At 46.7% G+C, this 19,558-nt stretch overlaps 1 protein-coding gene across 6 annotated transcripts in view; it reads left to right on the forward strand.

Annotated features, from left to right (window-relative positions):
- TEP1 (telomerase associated protein 1) overlaps positions 1-19,558 on the forward strand; it is an 82,461-nt gene that overhangs the window by 26,250 nt on the left and 36,653 nt on the right. For all 6 annotated transcript variants that reach the window (XM_084806119.1, XM_084806118.1, XM_084806121.1 and 3 more), the window contains 16 exons: positions 699-773; positions 1,957-2,075; positions 2,527-2,592; positions 2,896-3,039; positions 3,120-3,296; positions 5,018-5,138; positions 5,597-5,721; positions 8,723-8,839; positions 8,938-9,076; positions 10,762-10,947; positions 14,378-14,568; positions 15,523-15,676; positions 16,153-16,332; positions 17,371-17,463; positions 18,369-18,501; positions 19,134-19,284. In XM_084806119.1, the coding sequence (XP_084662245.1) occupies positions 699-773; positions 1,957-2,075; positions 2,527-2,592; positions 2,896-3,039; positions 3,120-3,296; positions 5,018-5,138; positions 5,597-5,721; positions 8,723-8,839; positions 8,938-9,076; positions 10,762-10,947; positions 14,378-14,568; positions 15,523-15,676; positions 16,153-16,332; positions 17,371-17,463; positions 18,369-18,501; positions 19,134-19,284 (2,171 nt within the window). The remainder of the gene's footprint in view (positions 1-698; positions 774-1,956; positions 2,076-2,526; positions 2,593-2,895; positions 3,040-3,119; positions 3,297-5,017; positions 5,139-5,596; positions 5,722-8,722; positions 8,840-8,937; positions 9,077-10,761; positions 10,948-14,377; positions 14,569-15,522; positions 15,677-16,152; positions 16,333-17,370; positions 17,464-18,368; positions 18,502-19,133; positions 19,285-19,558) is intronic.

A 19,558-nucleotide genomic window follows, 5' to 3' on the forward strand; every position in this document is an offset into this window, starting at 1 on the left:
CCATCGAGTCCAACCCCCGAGGGAATCAGTAATGAATCCCTTTCTCCCAGTGGGAAGAGAAACCGGCATTGTGTCAATATAGGCTATTTTAGGAGCTGTTATCACTGATTTGCCAGCACAGTGCAACAGGAAGAAATAAAACAGGCTGTTTATTTATTGTATTTTTAACCCGCCCAATAACAAATGTCTGGGCAGATTACAGTACGATATAATACGAAATACTTGCAAAGGGAAAGTGTTCTGTTTTAAAGCAAGGGTGGGCAATATATGGGCCATAGGCCACATGGCCCCCACTGCCAAGTTTGGTGGCAGCAGCAACCCCCCCTCCCCCCCGTATCAGCATTATGGAGCACTAAAAAGGTCAGATTTAGGTAGTTCTGAAGCTAGATTTGACCCTTTTAAGTGCCCCAAAGCCACTATGGAACATTGAAAGGATACAATTTATTTTTAGAACAAGCTAAATTTGGCCCTTCTAGTACACTGTAGCAGTTGGTCATCAATTCCCCCCCCCTTTTTCTTGTATGAGAGCACCTACCATGGGCTAAGGTTTTATCATGCGAAGTTGTGCTTGCATTCTCCCACCCGTTGCTTTTGGCTTTTTCGTCGCCCTCTCCCCAGCAGTAATCTATCTGCGTGAAGAGGCCTTGCGGGAGCCTCAGAGCGGCAGCTCACTTCATGCCCATTCCTTCTGCTTCTAGAATACAGACTCGTCCAATGCTGACAACTACACAGCTAGCGATATCATCATGAACCACCTAGCTCGCCGCCAACACGTGAGTCTCGAAGCTTGCAGTGGGGACAAATGAACCATGTAACATAGGACTTTACCCCTCCCCAAAGGAATCGTGGGAACTGATTTATTAAGGGTGCAATCGCGTGCATGTTTCGACAGACAAAGGTCCTACAAGTCCTGGCATTCCCCAGCCAGCATGGCTGGCGAATGCTGGGAGTTGTAGGCCTTTTCTCTGGAGATCACCCAAATATTTCACCCAAATATTCATTTGATTAGTTGGTTATGATTTCTTTAGTCAGGGGGTAGCCCTAGTAATTAAAAGACAGCAGGGGGTTAATTTGATGGATTGATTTTAAAGGGGGCATGACAAAGATGCTAGCTCTGGAAGGAAAAACCTTTTTTCTGTTTTCAAGTGGCGCATCTATTTGTTGCGGCAGGCTCCATCCTAGAAGCGGTAATTCCCTCTTGTGTGAGAGAGAGGCAGGGAAGCTTCTTCTAAAATAGCGTTTGCCACCTGCAGTTTATATACGTTACATAAATTAAAATGTCCTGCTGATTTTTTAATTGGGGGGTACTTTTTCAATGCAGAGATGGACATCTTTTGACTGTCCAGATATTTGGGCCTTGGCCAAGCATGGCCAATGGTGAGGGGAATACCAGGCCAAAACCTGTAGAGGGCCACAAGTTAAATTAATTTAAACAATTAACTGGCATGCTGGAATCTTAAGTGCTGCCCTCGAGTGCCATCTTTATTTGGGTTCAAAAGGGTCGTTGCCTGTTCGGGGCTCAGACTCCACTTCTGCCTTGTACCTAGGTTCTTGGGCAAGTTGCTTTTCTTTTAGTCTCGCCAGTTTGCCTTCTAGAAAATGAGTGTTTTGTGACCAGCCATGTCCACTTTGGCAGCCATTTTATGAATGGGCACCCCCCCCACGGCAGCCATTTTGTGAAGCACCCATGCTACTCTCAAAATTCTAAATGCATCCAAATGGCCTAAAAGGGTTGGAGACCCTCGATGCAGGGGCAGCTGTTGAGCACTTTGATTGCAGGTTACCAATGAATGTTGCTGGTTAAGGGGGAAGGCTTTGTAGGAAGACAAGGAGCAAGATTCACCTTCCAGATTTGATTGACTCAGGCTTGAGCAGATGAATGGAGGTGCTGATGGGGTTTCAGAGTTCCTGCAAAGTTCCTGACCCCCCCCCCCCGAATCTTCTTCCCCACCCCAGGTGGACACGATCCTCTTACTGAGCTGCAATCCTGAGAAGCTTCGTGGTTCTTCTCTGTGGCTGTATCGCCACCATGTGTCCCCCAACTGCCTCTTTGTCAATGTCTGCGCCAATGCAACGTAAGTAGGGAGGCGTCTAGCTCTCTTGCCTGGTAAACAGACGGCCTTCGCTTACTTGGCTTCCTATCGCACTCTGTGGAGGCTGGTGGCTCCTATTTCAGTGGGGCGGTGAATGCTCTCTGGGTTTCAGTCAGAACCAATCAGACCTCTAAAGGAGATATCCAAAGTGCTGAACCTGATGAAGTTCAACCAGACCTCTAAAGGAGCTATCCAAGGTACTGAACCTGATGAGGTTCAGCACTTTGGATAGCTCCTCTGAGTTCTGACTGAAACCCAGAGAGGATTCACCGCCCCACTGAAATAGGAACCCCTTCTCCACGGAGTGCACTCTTTCTTTAGGACTCAATCTGTGTTGGCACATTATTAACAAAACAAAAGCATGGGTGGGAATGCCCCATAATTTACTGAGTGTTCTTCCCCAACCCCCAACCCCTTTTCCCACCAATTTTAGGAATTCAAGGACTTTTGGTTCCAGGAATGATGTGGTGCTGAGTGGGTTCAGTGAACAGGTCCTCAGGTGAGTCTCAGGGCTAAATGGAAGTAGGCATGGTGGACCTGCTTTTTGCACTGAATTAATTAACGTATAATCCTTTTCATTGGATAGCCAGGGATGATTTCCGCAATGGGCAGCGAGGGCTAGAAGAGGTTTCTTGTAATGAGCACTGATGGCTGGCGGCTACTAGCTGTTGAAGGAGCCCTTTGCCAGAGTTGGAGCCCGCCAAGGAGGCAGACATCCTTGAGAGAGAGAGAGAGAGAGAGAGTGTGTATGTGTGTGTGTGTTTAGGGAAACTGCAAGTATAAACTCTTCTGTCTCTGATAGATTCATGGCTGAATGTGGCGGCTCCCGGCTCCTAGAGCATGTTGGGAAGGTTGATGAGATCTATGGCCTTCCCAAACAATGGGGGGCAGTGATGGCGAAGCAGGAAACGGGGGTTGTGCCCTTGATACCTCCCCCCAAAAACAGGTAATCATGAGGAAAGTAGAAGTGGCTGTGGGCCGACCTGCACTGGGGCTTTGTGTTTTGACTCCCATTTTCCCCCTCAGGTGGCGCTCTGTGAGAGTTTTTGTCTCCTCCACCTTCCGGGACATGCACGGCGAACGTGACCTGCTTATCCGCTCTGTCTTCCCCGAGCTTCGAGCACGGGCAGCCCAGTTCTGCTTGGTGGTTGAAGACATTGACCTGCGCTGGGGGATCACGGAACATGAGAGCCAGAGCAACAAGTATGGGGGGCGGGGGCTGGGAGACGATGGCGATTGGGAACTTGGTAAAGAGAGGGTAATAAAGCGCCGAAAGAAGACTGGTTGTGCCGGCTAAAAGGGGAGTCTTTTGGTGGGGGGAGGGGCACTGGGATTCTGCATTGCAGGGTTTAAAAAGAAAAAGGGGTTGGCAGCACTGTAGTTCATCCTTCCCCAGCCCAGTGACCTCCAGATGCTTTGGACGATGATGCCAATCCTCCCCGACCATTAACCATGCTGGCTGGGAATGATGGGCATTTATGTATTTATTTTATTATTAACATTTATAAATTGCTTTATTTTTTTTTTTTTAAAAAAGCCATTGAGACGCTGTACTACAATTTCTCTCAGGCATTTGGCAGCATATGATGAGTTTTAATCGATCCTGGATTGTCTTATGGTTAGGGTTGATTGCTTGCTTGAAGTTGTTTCAGATATATATTCTCTTGTGTCTGTTGTCTGTTCGTGTGTTTTTTATGCAGATGGCTTTTAACCTCTGTGTACTGTGTTTTTAATGTTTTTAATCTTTGTAAACCTCCCAGAGAGCTTTGGCTATTGAGCGGTATAGAAATGCAGTAATAATAATAATAATAATAATAATAATAATAATAATAATAATAATAATAATAATAATTTGAAACAGTAAAATGATAAAAAAAACACACAGCATTAAAAATAGTGAAATGTTAAAACAGCTACATAATCTCAAAAGGCTAAATTATAAAGATGAGTCTTGAGACCCTTTCTAAAAGCCAAGGGAGTGGGGGCCCAATCATAGTTCTTGAGGGGCGCACATCCCGCCGTTTGGGAGTAACACAGGAGAAAGGCCTTTTGTGCGTGCCTGACAAATAGGCCTTTGTGGGGAATGGTGTCCTCAGAGAGGAACTCTCCTGCAGATCTTAACAAGCAGGCCAGGTTCAGAACGAGACAGGCGCCCTCCTTAGAGTTGTGGTCCAAAATATCTGAAGGGCATTAGGTTGGAAAAGGCTGCCATAATTTAAGTCAGGGATGGGGAGCCTGTAGTTTTCCCAGATGTTGTGGGATGCCAACTCCCATAATCCCTGGCTTTTGGTCATGCTGGCAGGGGCTGTTGGGAGTATAACAACATCTGGTGGGTCACAGGTCCCCCGCCCAGTTTAAGTTCTTTTAAAGCAGGGGTGGGTAACTTGTAGCCCTCCCAGATGTTTTGGCCTGCAACTCCCATCAGCCCTAGCCAGCATAGCCAAAGGTGATGGATCATGGGAGCTGTAGGCCAAAACATTCAGAGGGCCACAAGTTGCCCACCCTTGTTCTTAAGACAAAACCTTTTTTAGAGTAGATTTAAGCTGCTCCTGCTTGGGAAGGCGTCGGCTGACAACGGCTTGACTGTTTGCATACATGTGACAGTATCCTCTTAACTCCCCGTGGAATAATCCAGAATATTCACCACCCCTGGTCTTGTGCCTGCAACTTCCCATGCAGATTGTGAGCTCGTTCTTAAGTGTGCTATGAAAAGGTGACCAAACAAATCAAGAAATGCAGTCATGGTTTCTGCTATGTCCTGAGACACAGAAGTAAAGCATTCTGTGAGTTTTGTGTAACACCTTGGCCTGTTTTTCCCTGTGCAACTGTCTTTTATAACTGCATCTAGGACGGGAGAGGGATTGGAGGGGAAGTGTGGGCAGGGGCCATGCTTTGTCATAAAGTCTCTCTCTCCCTTTCTCTAGGCAACTAGAGCTCTGCTTGTCAGAAGTTTCAAAGAGTCAGCTCTTCATTGGGATCCTTGGTAAACGGTATGGCCACATCCCTAACGAGTATTCCCTACCGGATGAACCTCAGTATGAATGGGTGAGTGGAACCCTGGAGGGACAGCCATTTCTCGTGGATTTCTGTGGCATTTATGACCAGATGGTAGCAAATGGAATTATACTCTCTTAAACAAAATGGCTGCCATCTGGGGCCCCTCATGGCTAAGGGGCTTCCCATTTTTATACACGGCAGGACATGTTGTGCTGCTCATGCCTGTGAGAGGTCACTATGCGTGCAATACATTTCCTGTCACGGAACGCTGACAGAACTGTCAGTGGCTGTAACATCTTACATAATAACTTAAGCAAGCAATACAATAAAATGAAACATGCAGTTTCCTGATCCAAAAAGCTTACTGACTATATTTTGCTAGGAAGCAGAAGAGGGCAAAAAGAGAATCCAAGAGAATACATGCAAAATTGCTCATGCAAAGCCATTGTCCTACAATGCTTTCAGAAGCCATGTTGCAGTCAACACTTTGTGCATCGTCTCCACAGGTGAAGTCTTACCCAGCAGGCCGCTCCATCACCGAGATGGAGATTTTTCAGTTCCTGAAGGGCTGCAGCAATCCCACTGCAGGATCCAGGGCCTTCTTCTATTTACGAGAGCCAGAGTTTCTTGGGTAAGACATTTCATTTTGAAATTGTACGCTAGAATGTAGTTCAGCTTTGTTTACTTGAATTAATGCACTTGCCCTAATGCATGGTCTGGGATTATTTTTTTTTGATCCTGCTTTAACCTGGGGCTCCCAGTAGTCTCTGATCTAGATTTTTGATCTGGCCCATATGCTCTCACCTTCAGTAACATCTGAGCAACAGGCCACATTGGCCCTGATGGAAGAGTACTTACAGTGGTGTGGTGTGTCCTGAGCGCTGCACAATAAATATGAAATTTGGTATCTAGTGAGGAACTGTGCATCCTGAGGAAAAACATTTCTGTTTTAATAAAGTAAGCCCATCAAGTTTCTAGTCCTCTTCGAGGGTGTAGAGAAAATGCTCTGAATTGTGTAGGCAGTGTGCCTGGTGGAAGAGCAGAAAGAAGTTTGCACTTGGGATCCTGGTGCTGTAGAATGTTCCTTTGTCCTCCCTCATGGCTTCTGGCAGAGATATGGTACTCTTGGTGCTAAGAAAAGCTGAATTTATTTCTTGTTTTATTACATTCTTTACCCTACCCTTACCCCTAAGGCTTCCCTTTTATTCTCCCAAAAGCCCTGTGAGGTAGATAATGACATCTACTGTTAATTATTATTACAATTAATTATTCTTACTTAATAGATCTATATACTGCTTGCTATATTTAAAAATATCTTTATTTCAGGAAGCCTTCCTTGACTGACCAGCCACAGTTTTTATCAGAATTCTGTTTCAAAATAGTAATAATAATAATAATGTTTTCACATGCAGTTTTATTATTTCATCTTTTCTTTGTATCTTCTATTGTTCACTGCTCCAGAATGTGTCTGGATGTGGAGTGGTATATAAATGTTGTAAATAAACAAACAAATAATGACAACGGCGAATCCAGGAGCACCCTCAAACTATGTACCTGTTCTTTCTGAGGGAGTGCAACACCATCTAGAACAGGGAAACTCCCTGATTCTCATACTTGGGAACCACCCACCCGCCCATAGAGTCTCCCTCTTGTCAATATTCATTCTCAGTTTGTTGGCCCTCATCCAACCCATCACTGGATCCAAGCACCAGTTCAGAACGTGCACGGCCTCTCCTGATTCAGATGTTACCGAGAAACAGAGCTGTGTGTCATCAGCATGCTGATGACACCTTGCCCCGAAACTCCTAATGACCTTCCCCAGTGGCTTCCTATTGATGTTAAATAGACTGAGATAAGTAGCTGGCTCAAGAGCTTTGGGGCTAAGTGTGGATTTGAACCTAGGCTTCCCTGATGTAAATCAAAGACTCTGTCTACTGCCCCACACATGTTCTGCAGCCTGTGTACCAGCCTTCCTTAACCTGGTGCCTTCCAGATGTGTGGACTACAACTCCCATCACCCCGACCACCAGCAGTGTTGGTTGGAGCTGATGGGAGTTGTAGTCCACACATCTGGAGGGCACTGGGTTGGGGAAAGCTGCTGTAGACATTACCCAAGTGGAGGACGCAATCCTGTTGGGGTAAGCGGCTGCCTCCAAACTCGGAGGCGACCGCCTATCCATTGCAGGTCAAGAGAAGCACAGAGGTGATTGTCCCCTCCGCGCTCCAGCCGCCCTGCGTTTGCAGCTAGACAGCAGATTTCGGCTGTCTAGCTGCGGGAAGGCGGGACGAGGCTGGGAGGCGAATGCATAGGAAGCATGTCCGCCCTCCCTGCTCCAGCCCACCCCCAGGAACACCCTGTTTTTGCTGCTCCACACTGCTCTTACACGTGTGGGGCCAATCCACACTGCCTACGAGGCAGCGCAGGCAGGGGGTGGAGGTCAGTTCTCAGGGAACCGACCTAACCTATGGCCATCTAGCCGATGACTAGCAGCCATAGAATTGCGCCCTAAAGCAGGTTTGCTTTAGCATCTGCGTCCACTTGTATGTGCTTCTGCTAGAGATAAGGAGCTGTTCAAAGTGCTCAAGCCCATCCGGAGCATTGTGCAACATCTGTGCTCCAAACAGCAACATCTGTGCTCCAGGTTGAAACTGGCTTGGCTTAGCTTAGGGTCTCTGGGAACATTAGCTTTTGTGAGGGGAGCTGTGAATTTAGTTATAACTCCTTTCCACAATTACAGCACCGAGGGTCTCTTGGTACGAAACCACAGTAAGTAAAACGACATCAAAGCAGTTTGGAAAGACATCCGATTGTGACATAGCCTGAGATTTTGCTAGGTATTGGTCGTACTTTGAAGCTTGTCTTTGCAGCCTTAAGGGCTAGTAACTTTTTTTTTGAAAAGGCTGAGATTAGAAGGAGGCCAAGTTCTGAATCCAGTGTTAAATTGTTAGCTTGCTATAATGATATGCTTTCAGAATGGGCAATTTACACACAGCTGCCATCATGAAAGGAAGACATGTTCATGACAAAAAACTCCTCTGGCTTCCTGATTGGTTGTCTTAGAGCAGGGATGTTGGACCTCTTTCAGCCCGAGGGCCAAATTCAGTTTCGGAGAAGCTCTCAGGGGCTGCATTCCAGCGGTGGGCAGGGCCAAAAGCAAAGGAGGTGGAGCCAAAACACTAGCATATTTTAGCTTAATGCACATACTGCCAGTAACTAAGGTATTTCAGCCTTTTAGAATGGTGTAAAGGTTGTGCAAAAAGCAAGAAACCACCAAACAATTGGCAGTTGGGCGAAGGGGGACATAGCCACCTGAGGAAACCCAGTGGGCCAGATTTGGCCCCCAGACAGGCTGGATTTGGCTCACGGGCCTGAGGTTGTGTACCCCTGACTTAGAGGGGCATAGCCTATTCAGTATGTGCAAGATATGCTACTGATACCTTATAGCTTGACTCCAAACCCTCCCAGGGCTCCAATTTTTGATGTGCTCAGTTTTGGATGTGCAACTAAAACACATGTCCTATGAAGATCTAAATCTTGAAAGTAAATTCCACAGAACGTGGGCTTCCCTTGGGGCAGAATTGGAGTGATCTTAATCTGTTGCCGCCTTGCTCCCCTGTCTCTTTCTCACCAGCTTCGTGCCGGACATGTGGAAGGCAGATTTCCTGCCCGAGTCAAAGGAGGCTGAGCACCAGCTGGCAAACTTGAAAGAGAGCCTGTACGATTACGAAGGCCTGGCATCCCTTGAGAGGTGATGTGAACAGGCACTGGTGGTTGCAGTGGGGACAACCGAACCCTGCAGCGAATGCCTCCTTAACAGTTTTCTCCTCCCCCCCTTTTCTTTTACAGATATGCATGCCGATGGGGTGGAGTGGCCCAAGGCCGGCCATACGTCAGGGCCCTGGAGCATTTTGGCAGCAAGGTCTTGGAGGATGTGTGGGAATGCCTCCAGCACCAGTTCATCGAAGTCCCTGCTGAGAACAGCAAGGTTGAGCGAGTTTAAAATGGAGGCTTTCTCCCTGTGGGGAGGGGAGGAAGAAGCTACAACGGTTGGGGACGAGTTCATAAACGACCTCCCCATTTGCTGAAGGCGTGGAGGGGGGAGCAACGGCCATGCCTACTGGCCCCACGCCCAACATCAGCATGTTTTCTGCCTCCGTCTCCCTGACCACCACAGATTTGGAAGGTCTGAATGTGCTGTGTGCACACAGACTTCTCCATGTGGCTGGGAAGCCTACGGAAGCAGGTTCCCAGTCATGCGGAGGCATCTATGTGCATCCCCTCCTTGTTCAGACTTGCTTCCGAAAGTGTGGTGGGTTAGGGGGTGGAGCCAGTGGTCCCACTGACGTTGGTGGCAGGACTGTGGAGCTGGCCCCGCCCCTTCGATGCATGCGGTAAACACTTGTGTTCGGCCCCCCTGTTGGCAATAGTGGGAGGCAAAGCAGGGGTTGCTGGGTGTAGGGATGGGCGGATTCCCTACCTGCTGTTCCGTGGGGAATCCGCCCGCGGAGGGAGGCGATCTGTTCCTCCCCCCGGAATCCTCTTCGGTCGGCTCCGCTCCGATTCTGCAGAGCCGCCGGCTGGGTCCAAAGCACCAGCGATATGGCTGCCATTTACGGCTGCATTTACCTTAAACTAAGACCTTTACGGCCACAAATGGTGACCTGGACGCCATTTGCGTCCGCAGTCAGTCCCCTGCAGCCAGAGATACGGCATGGCGGCTGTATCGCTGACAATCCGGAGCTGGAGGATCCGTCCAAAGAGGATTCCACGGGGAAGCGGAGGTAAGTGTTCTGTTCTGCCACGGACTCCAGGGGTGCCCATTCCGCCACGGACCCCAGGGCTGCCATGGACTCCAGGGGATTCTAAAGAATCCGGCCTCACTGGAGTCCGTGGCGGAATTCTCTGCCATTCCTAGCTGGGAGTCACTAGTGTTACTTGCAGAGTAGCCCACCTTACCAGAGTCCGTGGATGCTAAGGTGGCTTCCAAGAAAGTGGCAGAATTGTCTGCTCATAGCACATGAATCATATAAATCTTATGAATTAAACAAAGTTGCATAGTTGTTGTTGTTATTATTATTTATTAATTTATTAGGCAAAGATCTGTCCCCAGTCACTGAACTCTTGTCCAGCTGCCTTTCTGGTTTCTGAGGTTTTAATAGATATACTTCCACCACCACCCCCTTCCCACTTTAAGCATAACTTTACTTATTTATCTATCATATTTATATACCAGCCAACTGACAGATGCCCTCGGACGGTTTTACAATGAAACAACAACAATACAACAGCCAAAACAATAAACAGAACAATAACAGTAACAAAACATTAAATTGTTAAACGTATGAAAGAGCCAGCAGTAAAGTGAATAATCGGGAAAACAGATTAAAGATTAAATACCTCCTGGAAGAAGAAAGTCTTGACTTGATGTCTGAAGTTCTGTACTGAAGACGCCGGGCGGATCTCCCTGGGAAGGGCATTCTACAGTTGGGGGTGGGGGGCCACTACAGAGAAGGGTCTTTTCCTGGGCAGCACACAGAGAAGAGCTTTTCAACCATAAGAGCTGGAAATGTGCTTGTTTTGCGGGGGGAGGAATGAGAACTGATATTGCTTGAGACGCAGTGAGGAGCCTCAATAACTCTTGCAAAACTCTCACCATCCCTGCTTTCCCAGGGCAATGGCTCCACGCTCACGGGTGACTGGGAGGAAGACAGGGCTCTGCAAGAATCTTTCCAGGAACTACAGCAGAGGAGGTTCTGTGCCCGGGCAAAACTCCTCCATGCCACGGCTGCCCAGCTGCATGGGGGCAGGCTGTATATTGTGAGTGGCGAGCCCGGCCAGGGGAAGACCGTCTTCATGGTGAGCCAAGAGAGCTGCCTTTGGGACGGGAAGGATTCAGGTGGCGGAGGATCCACAGGGGAGGAAGAGAGAAGGGGGGTCCCCATCCTAGATGCTGCGGACTCCTTCTCCGGGTGTGGACCCTTTTAGTAGATCCATAACGACACCATCCACGCTCAAGAGGGGAGGTATCAGCAGGCCCTGAGAAAGCCCCGAGGTTTGCAGAAGTACAAAAATCTTTAGGGTGAAAATAGGCTCTTAAGTGGGGGGCACCCCCCAAACCTAATGGGCCTGAGCATGCTCAGTGTCCATAGGTCGCTGTCTGACTCTGTGTGGGGCAAGGGGTGGGAGAGCTGAAAATCAGGTGGGAATGGAATGGACTCTCTTGGAAAAGGGCTTGGCTGGCTGGCTGGCACCCACTGGCCATTGGAGGCAGCCGTTCTTTAAGAACCAAAGCAAAACTGTCCCTAGGATCATGACATAACATCGCTCCTAGTAAGCTGTTCGCGATGAGGCATGCTACAGGGCTGCTACTGCTTATTGAAGCTCCACCACTGCTCGAAGTGGTGCTAAAGGTTTTTTTGAAGAGACTGACTACAGCCCTCTGCCACCGTGTATCTATTGGATGAGCCCTCACCCTTGATGCAAGAAAATTCTTCCCACTCCATCCCAAAAGTCTTTGAAAGTGTCCCTCCCAACTTTTGCGACAGACAAATGCAGTAGGATAAAGTTGGATAAAGGTTCATTAAGATCAAAATAAAAGGGGTAGAATGAAAGTGAAGAATGGAAGTAGCAAGTTATGCAAGAGGGTACAAAGCCAAATCACTTAACTATATACAGAGAGCTTCATTGAACGCACACCCAAGCAAAATAATAAAGCTATCTGGCCTATCCTTACATACCTAAGTGTGGAGCTCCCCGGATAGCAACCAGCCGTCTGCAGGTCCAGAACCACCAGGACGAAGGGGGACCCCATGCCTCTACCTCAGCCCTCCTTTAAAGCCCAGCCCTGGCATCCCAGGGCGGAGTTTCCTTCAGCTAGTCACTGGCTCAGCCCCTGGGTGGCCCGCCCTTGCCTCCAAGAGACTGGAGCTCCCCACCAGCTCCAGCTGTTAGCACTCCCCAATTAACAGGGACTGTGACCGGCCTTGAGCGAAGGGCCGAGGAGACTCTAGATAACATGCCATCCCAGGTGGTTACGTCCGACGTGACTGCCTGGCCTAATCTTATGGTGGAAAGCAGGCCGTCATCCTTTTTTTTTTTTTAATATATTTTTTTTTATTTTATCTTTATAAATGAAATAAACAATACCAAAATTACCAACAACCTGATCAATACTACAATTTCCCAACAATATAATATTCTGGTGAGGACACCACAATAACAAAAAGAGAAGGAGAAAGAAAAAAAAGGAAAAGGGAGGAGGACAGGAAGTGAAGAAAAAGAAGATTCTTTCCCCTTCCCTCCCCCTCCCCCTCCCCTTTAAAGAATTAAGTTTAAACTCCAATACCCCCGGCCTCCAGTGCCATTCTATTTTAAAAACTATATAATCTTAACAATCTTATAGTTTAATAAACAACCGTACATTTCAATATCATATCATCAGTGTTATATCAAAGAAACAGGTCTACAGTTCATTCCCAGTACCCTATAATAATAATGATAAAAAGAAATATAGTGTTATATAATAATAAACTTAAAATAGACCTTCAACGATCCGTAATATATTTTATATATAAATGCATGTGCACAATTACCCTCAAACAATAAATTTAAATACAGCATACCATATCTATTTTGAAATAAAAAATATGAAGAAAAGCAAGAAAAAAAGAAAGATGAAAGAAAATAAACGAATATATGTATAATCATTTATTTTCTGGCCTAGCCTGGATCACGTAGACTAAACACAAGCAGTTAACAAAGCTTGTTTAAAGGTTCCAGTTCATGGGGTAACAGAATTCTCACGCATTTTTACGTTCAGCCATGCCTCTGCCATTTCATGATTTAGAAACTTCTTCATCTGACCTTCAGACACAATACAAAGTGTAGCAGGATATTTTAAGTAATATTGTAAGTTCATTTGTTTTGCCATATTTTTTGCTTTGATAAATTGCCTTCTTTTATTCGCCACCTCTTTGATGTAGTCTGCAAACAACATAACTTCAGAGAGCTTCGGCTATTGGGCGGTATAGAAATAAATAAATAAATAAAATAAAATAAAACTTTATCTTGCTTCCAGGAAAGGCTTCCACCCTCTCTTGCCAAACGCACGATATAATTCCTTGTGGAGACTTTTGCAAATTGGACTTTGATCGTGTAATCAGTCCCTTTAGCATTTCGCACACGAAATGCCTGCTCAATATCAAGTAAATAATCATATGGGATAGGGAGTATCTCATGCAAAAGTTTATCCACAAAAATAGGCAATTTTACATCATTAGACAGATTTTTAATCCCAATAATATGTACATTGGATCTCCTCGTGAAGGCCTCCAGTTGAGAAATTCTATCAGAGGCATTTTTAAAACAAATTTCTGTCGTAGTTTCATTTCCTGCCACTTGGTCTTCTAGCTCATTAATTTTCATCTCCATTTTTTGCCATGACGCATTAATTAAATCTACAGCTCCTTGCAAGGCGGTGATGGAATTTTGGATTAAATCCAATCTTTTGGCTTGCTCTGTAAATTGTAAAGATAAAGTCTTTATTAGAGTAAATAATTCCCCTATATCTTCTGTTCTCGAAAGTTTTGACACAGGGTGTGTTGGGAGTTGATGCTGGCTCCTTTCTTCTCCTCAGCGCAGACATGTTTCTCTCAAACAGATCTTGCAAGTCCTCAGATATTCTCAAATATTGTTAACATTTCTTAAATCATCCCTTGGAAGTTGTTGATATTTTTTAAAGCATATATTATTATGGAACACGTCAGCCCTGTTTTCTCCTATGAAATAGGAGTCTCAGTACAGCTTTTTGCGTTGGTAAAGCTCTGGAGAGATAATCCTGGAATCCAGCCCCCCCCCCCCACTATCTCAAGGGGGATACTTTTCTCCAAGATATTATCCAGATATTTCCTTGCCCCCCCTTTAATTCCAGGGGGGAATGAAAAGGTTTTTCAACCTTTTAAAAAGCTGTTTGAGAAAGCTCCCACAGAGCGCCTGTGGGATGCTACCAGATCGACATTGGTTCCAACCGGAAGTCGAAAGCAGGCTGTCATTCTTGACAAACGTGCAGTCCTTGCTCTTTTCCTTACTGCATACATTTTGTCAAAACTGAAGTTGTTGTTGCTTTTATTATACTATAATAATAATAATAGGTATGCGCCGCTTCCTATTACAATAATCAGGGTACGATGCTGGGTGGGTCGGTTCTGGCTTCCACATTGGCTTGCCTTGTGGCTCAGATCTTGGGCCGACTCTTTCTCCATCCGGCCCCCATTTCCCTTTACTTTAGGCGGCCCTTGCCCAGGCACTCAGAACGAAGGCACCACCTCACGGAGATGGCCCCACTCCCGCTTACCACGCCGTGGCCCACTTCACCAGGGCCCGGCCCGATCAAGCCAAAGCCCAGGTCGTACTGGGCCACCTCTGTGCCCTACTGAGGAAATTGCTGGAGCAGCCTCCACCCCCACCCAGAAGTTACAGGTTGGTGTGGCTGTTGTTGTCTGAGGAGCAGGGGAGGTGTTGAGGGAGGAGAAGGTGGGGAAAATGTCCTTGAGGTTGCTTCCCCCTCTTTGGGGGATGAAATACTAGAGCAGCTTTGCCCAACCTGGTGCCCTCCAGATGTTTTGGACTACAACTCCCATCAGCTCCAGTGTGGCCACTGGTCAGGAATGCTAACATCTAGAGGGTTACCAGGTGGGGGACTCCATATTAGAGAACAAAGTGTAACATTTTCAACAGAGAAAGGTAATATGATGAGAAATGAGGCAGATGATTATTTCTCTTCTTTGGCTGAAGATGATGTAACTTCTTAAATATTATTTTATTGAGTTCTCTCCATGGGTTTCTTCACTTGTGACATGAGCCTGACTTTGCAGCTTGTGTTAGAGAGTGTTGTTTCAGCCAATGAAATGCTTGGATCAAATGTCAAGGCTTGTCCCTCCCTGTATGTATCTGATAGGCTATTCATCTTTCCTTTTTCTTTTTTTGAAGCAGCACATATATTCTATTCAATTATATGTCTGCCATCCAAAATTAAGCATGGAAAGATTTAAAAGTAGTTGCACAACTGTTCCAGGAGTATTGTGTATGTATTTGTAACGTCACAGGTGCTAGCCAATCGGTGTCCTCCCCAGCTAGCATTTTCTGTAGATCAAATTATTCCTATTGGAAGCTTGTAGTACCAATTTTCCACAACTTGCCAAGAGAGGCACTTCAGGCCATTCCCACTAATGCAAATGTATTCAATAAAGGTCATATTTTCATCTTTTTTAGTTTCTTGGGAATTGTCTTTGTCTCATTCTTCTGTGAATCAGGAGCATAGGTGCTTCTTCTGCAGCCGCATCCATGAATGCGGAACCGTCCTGACTAGAGCATGTTGCTGCTACACAAGTATTTTCTCGCAAATAAGAAAAAGATTGCTCTGTTTTCTTACAGAGGGCTAATTGGCCAGTTTGAATTCCTCCTCCATGCCGTGGCCCAGTCATTGAAACGAGGACAGTCTCTGGTGGTTTTGATAGACAGTGCCGACTTTATCCATGCAGCCAATGGGCAGCTGGTTTCTGATTGGCTGCCTGAGCAGCTGCCCCAGGTAAGCTTTAGCTGCTTCCCCAGTGTGTGTTCCTGAGAGAATGTGCACTGTTTCTCCTGTCATATACAGATAGTGGCTGGATTTATACAACACAACAATCCACACTCAACCCATACCCCACCTTGAGTATAGGTTGAGTATGGGTTGTTGTTGAATCGTGGATTGTTGTGTTGTGTGAACCCAACTGTGTTAAAAAGCCTTGGTTTGTTAACCATGAACAACTCACAAAGAGAACCCATGGTTTGTTGTTTGATTGTGAACTGTGGGTTGTTCATGGTTAACAAACCATGGTTTATTAGTGCGGCTGGGTTCACACGACACAACAACCCATGATTCAGCAACAACCTGCACTCAACCCATACTCAACCTTGAGTATAGGTTTCATACAAGTTGTCGTTTGTATGAATCAGGTCACTGCTTGAAGCTCCTTTGACTCCCCCTCACATCTGCCCAATGTCCCTCTTCCCTCCCTGTAGCGAGTCAGCCTTGTTCTCAGTGTCTCTGAGGAATCCGCACTCCTCGGGTCCCTCAAGCGACAGAAAGATGCAGTCGTCATCCCCCTTGGGCCTCTGGACCCCCCAGACCGAGTTGCCATCGTCCGCAAAGACCTGGCATTGTATGGCAAAAAGTTGGAGGAATCTGCTTTCAATAACCAGGTAAATGGTGAAGAAGGGGAGACAGCAGCAATTTGATTTCAAGAGGAGTACTTTGATTGTGTCCAGAAGGTCCACAGGTCAGTAGGTATGCATTCTGTGTGTCCCAGTTCGTTCTGCAAAAGTGTGGCGTTTAAATATCGGTTTCAGAGTTCCGCGTCCAGAGCTGTTCAGCTGCTCTTTTGCATAAGCTACTAAACCTCACGGAACTGAAAATGGGTGGGCAGTTCCTGGTGTGGTTTTAGGAGAAAGACAGACCAGGGGTGGGGTAGAGAAAGAAAGAGGCGGTTTTTCTGGTACTCGGGGCTCGAAGGCTTGGTAATATGCGTAGCTCCTTAACTCTTTCCCATGATGCAACATGGCATGATGCGTGCTGACTTCCATAATTTATGCCACAATATTTTGGCTCTTTAGTGCCGCGTATGCACCTCTGCAGATCCTGGGCTAGCTGTGAAGTGGGTTCTCATTTATCCTTCTTTGTTGTTGTTTGCATGTTTTTACTGATCTTTGGTAAGGGAGAACCAGGACGGAAAAGGAATGGATTTAGGTGGACTGTTCAGAGGCAACTTGTTGTAGCAGCTAGAGAATCAGGGAGACCTAGGTTCAAACCCCCACTCAGCCATGAAGCTCACTGGGTGATCTTGGGCCTATTGCACATTCACAACCTATCCTACCTTGCAGGGATGTTATGAGAATAAATGGAAGGAGAGCCATCTGGAGGAAGAGCAGGATACCATGGAATTTTCCATACAGTGGAAAAATTATGTGCGCAGACAGTCGAAAAGAGTAGCACAACTGCTCCAGAGATATTGTGTTACATATTTGCGATATCACAGGTGCTAGCCAGTAGGTGTCCTCCATAGCTTTTCCTATGGCTCAAACTATTCCCATGGGAAGCTTGCACTATTGCTTTCCTCAACTCACCCAGAGAGAGAATGAGGAACATTTGCCTGGCGTCTGCTTTCCTCCCCGACGAACACTCCAAGGCTTAGAGCAGAGAGAGGGTGCTGTGCCTTCTTGAACCGGTTCCTTCCCCTACAGATGCGGCTCGTGCTTCTGAAACGTGGCTCCCGGCAACCTTTGTACCTGACCCTCCTGACCCAGGACCTGCGACTCTTTGCCCTGTATGAGAAGGTGAGGCAGCAGCTGAGAAGGACTGTGGGGCGGGAGGAACAATAAGGCTTCTGCATGGTTCTGTACGTCAAGGTGTTTGCAGAGTTACTTTATTTTATTTACATTTCTATACCGCCCAATCGCCAAACCTCTCTGGGTGGTTCACAAAAATTAAAACCATGAAGTACAGCATAAAAACAATGTAAAATAGAAATGCTTAAAAGTACAGTATAAAAATACAACCAGAATAAAACCTAGCAGCATTGCAGAGATTTAAAATACAGTAACAGATTGAAATACGGTTTTTACTGGTGTTGTGTTTTTAAACAAGTGTAATTTTAATATGGTGTTTTAATCTTTTTATGCTCTTTTTATCTTTTGTGTTCATCACTCTGATACCTGTTCTAGATATGGAGTGATATATAAATATTGTAAATAAATAAATAAAACAGCAAAGCTAAAAGACTAGAACGTTAAAATGCTGGGAAAATAAAAGGGTCTTCACCTGGCACTGGAAGAGCTCAATGTAGGCACCAGGTAAACCCCTCTAGGGAGGTCTTTCCACAGCCAGGGTGCCACAGCAGAAAAGACCCTCTTCCTGGTAGCCACCCACCTCACTTCCTTTGGCAGGGGCTCCCGGAAAAGGACCTCTGAAGATAATCTTAGGGTCTGGGCAGGTACATATGTGAGGAGGCAGTCCTTCAGATAACCTGGCCCCAAGTTATTTAGGGCTTTGAATGTTAATACTAGCGCTTTGAATCAGGCCCGGACATGGACTGGCAGCCACTGCAGCTGGAAAAGTACTGGCATGATATGATCACATAGGCTAGTCTCCATCAACAATCTCTCTGCCCTATTTTGGACTAGCTGAAGTTTCCAGAGTTGGATTCTCAGTGTCTCCCCTTTCTCCCCCACCCTCTTTCCAGCTCTCGGAGAGGATCCAGAAGATGCCGGTCTCTCTCCCTTTGCTGCTGCAGCACCTCCTGGGGTGCCTGGAGCAAGATCACGGTCTGGAGCTGGTTGCTGTCGCCCTCACATCCCTCTGGGCCAGCAGAGATGGTGAGTCACATGCAAGGGGGCGATATGAGGGGTATGGTCAACTATGCGGCCGGCCCTGTGCTATCCCAGAGGTTGTTGACTTGTGAGATACTATGATCATCTGTCCCGAACCTGGTGCCCTCCAGACTACAACTCCCAGATTCTTGGACTTATAGAGCATTCCTACACAAGGCTTTTATTGCACGCTCGTGATTGGTCACTCATGGAAGTTTGCAAGTCCATTACATGGTGGAATCAAACTCCAGGGTATCTCCCACGCTTTCTGACATTTAACCTGGGTTTAAAAAGATTGGAGACAACCCTATTAGGAATGTTAATCTGCTATATTGGCAGTGTGTAATTACGCAGTTCAACTATACAACAGTGCCATCTAGTGGCTATATAATGAAACATATAGCACTTGGACACAAATGGACTCCCCAAATCAAAGTACGTGTCTGTCCAATCCCGCAAAGAATCTGGGACAAAAGCCCCGGTAAGATGTGGGATAAAAAGCCTGGTGTGGTGAAGCCTGTAGTCAAACACATCTGGAGGGCATTCGGTTGCTAAAGGCTGCTGTGACACATCTCTGGGGCAGAGATAGCCTGTGTTTCCTTCACCTTCAAGAGGACTGTGGCTTTGGCCCCACACAGGGCTAATGGAGCAAGACCTCTACGCCATCCTTGCCACCTGGAGGGAGCTGAGCAGGGCTGACTTCTGCTTCGAGGAAGCTGTGATTGCTGGAAGACGTGCTGGAAGCTATCCCATGGCCCCTTTCCTGGACTTCCTGCGGAGCCTGAGGGGGTGAGTGGCTTGGGTCCTCGGTGCTCGCGGTGCAAAGATGTAGACTGACAGTTGCTCTCCCACATCCATTTGCGATGCCAGCTACTTCTGAAGGTTTTGTGGGAAGAGAGAGACAGAACACTTGGTGTCCATGAGGGGAATCACGCTGGATTAGACTATACCTCCATCTAGGCCAGCGTCCTGTGTCCCACAGGGGCCAGGCAAAGCTCTAGGGAGCCCACAAGCTGAGCACAACATCCAGTATCTCTCCTTATTTTGTTCCTCAGCAGTTGTT

Source organism: Heloderma suspectum, chromosome 6, assembly GCF_057233095.1.
Source record: "Heloderma suspectum isolate Gila_16-S chromosome 6, 16-S_ref, whole genome shotgun sequence".
In the NCBI taxonomy this organism is placed as follows: Eukaryota; Metazoa; Chordata; class Lepidosauria; order Squamata; family Helodermatidae; genus Heloderma; species Heloderma suspectum.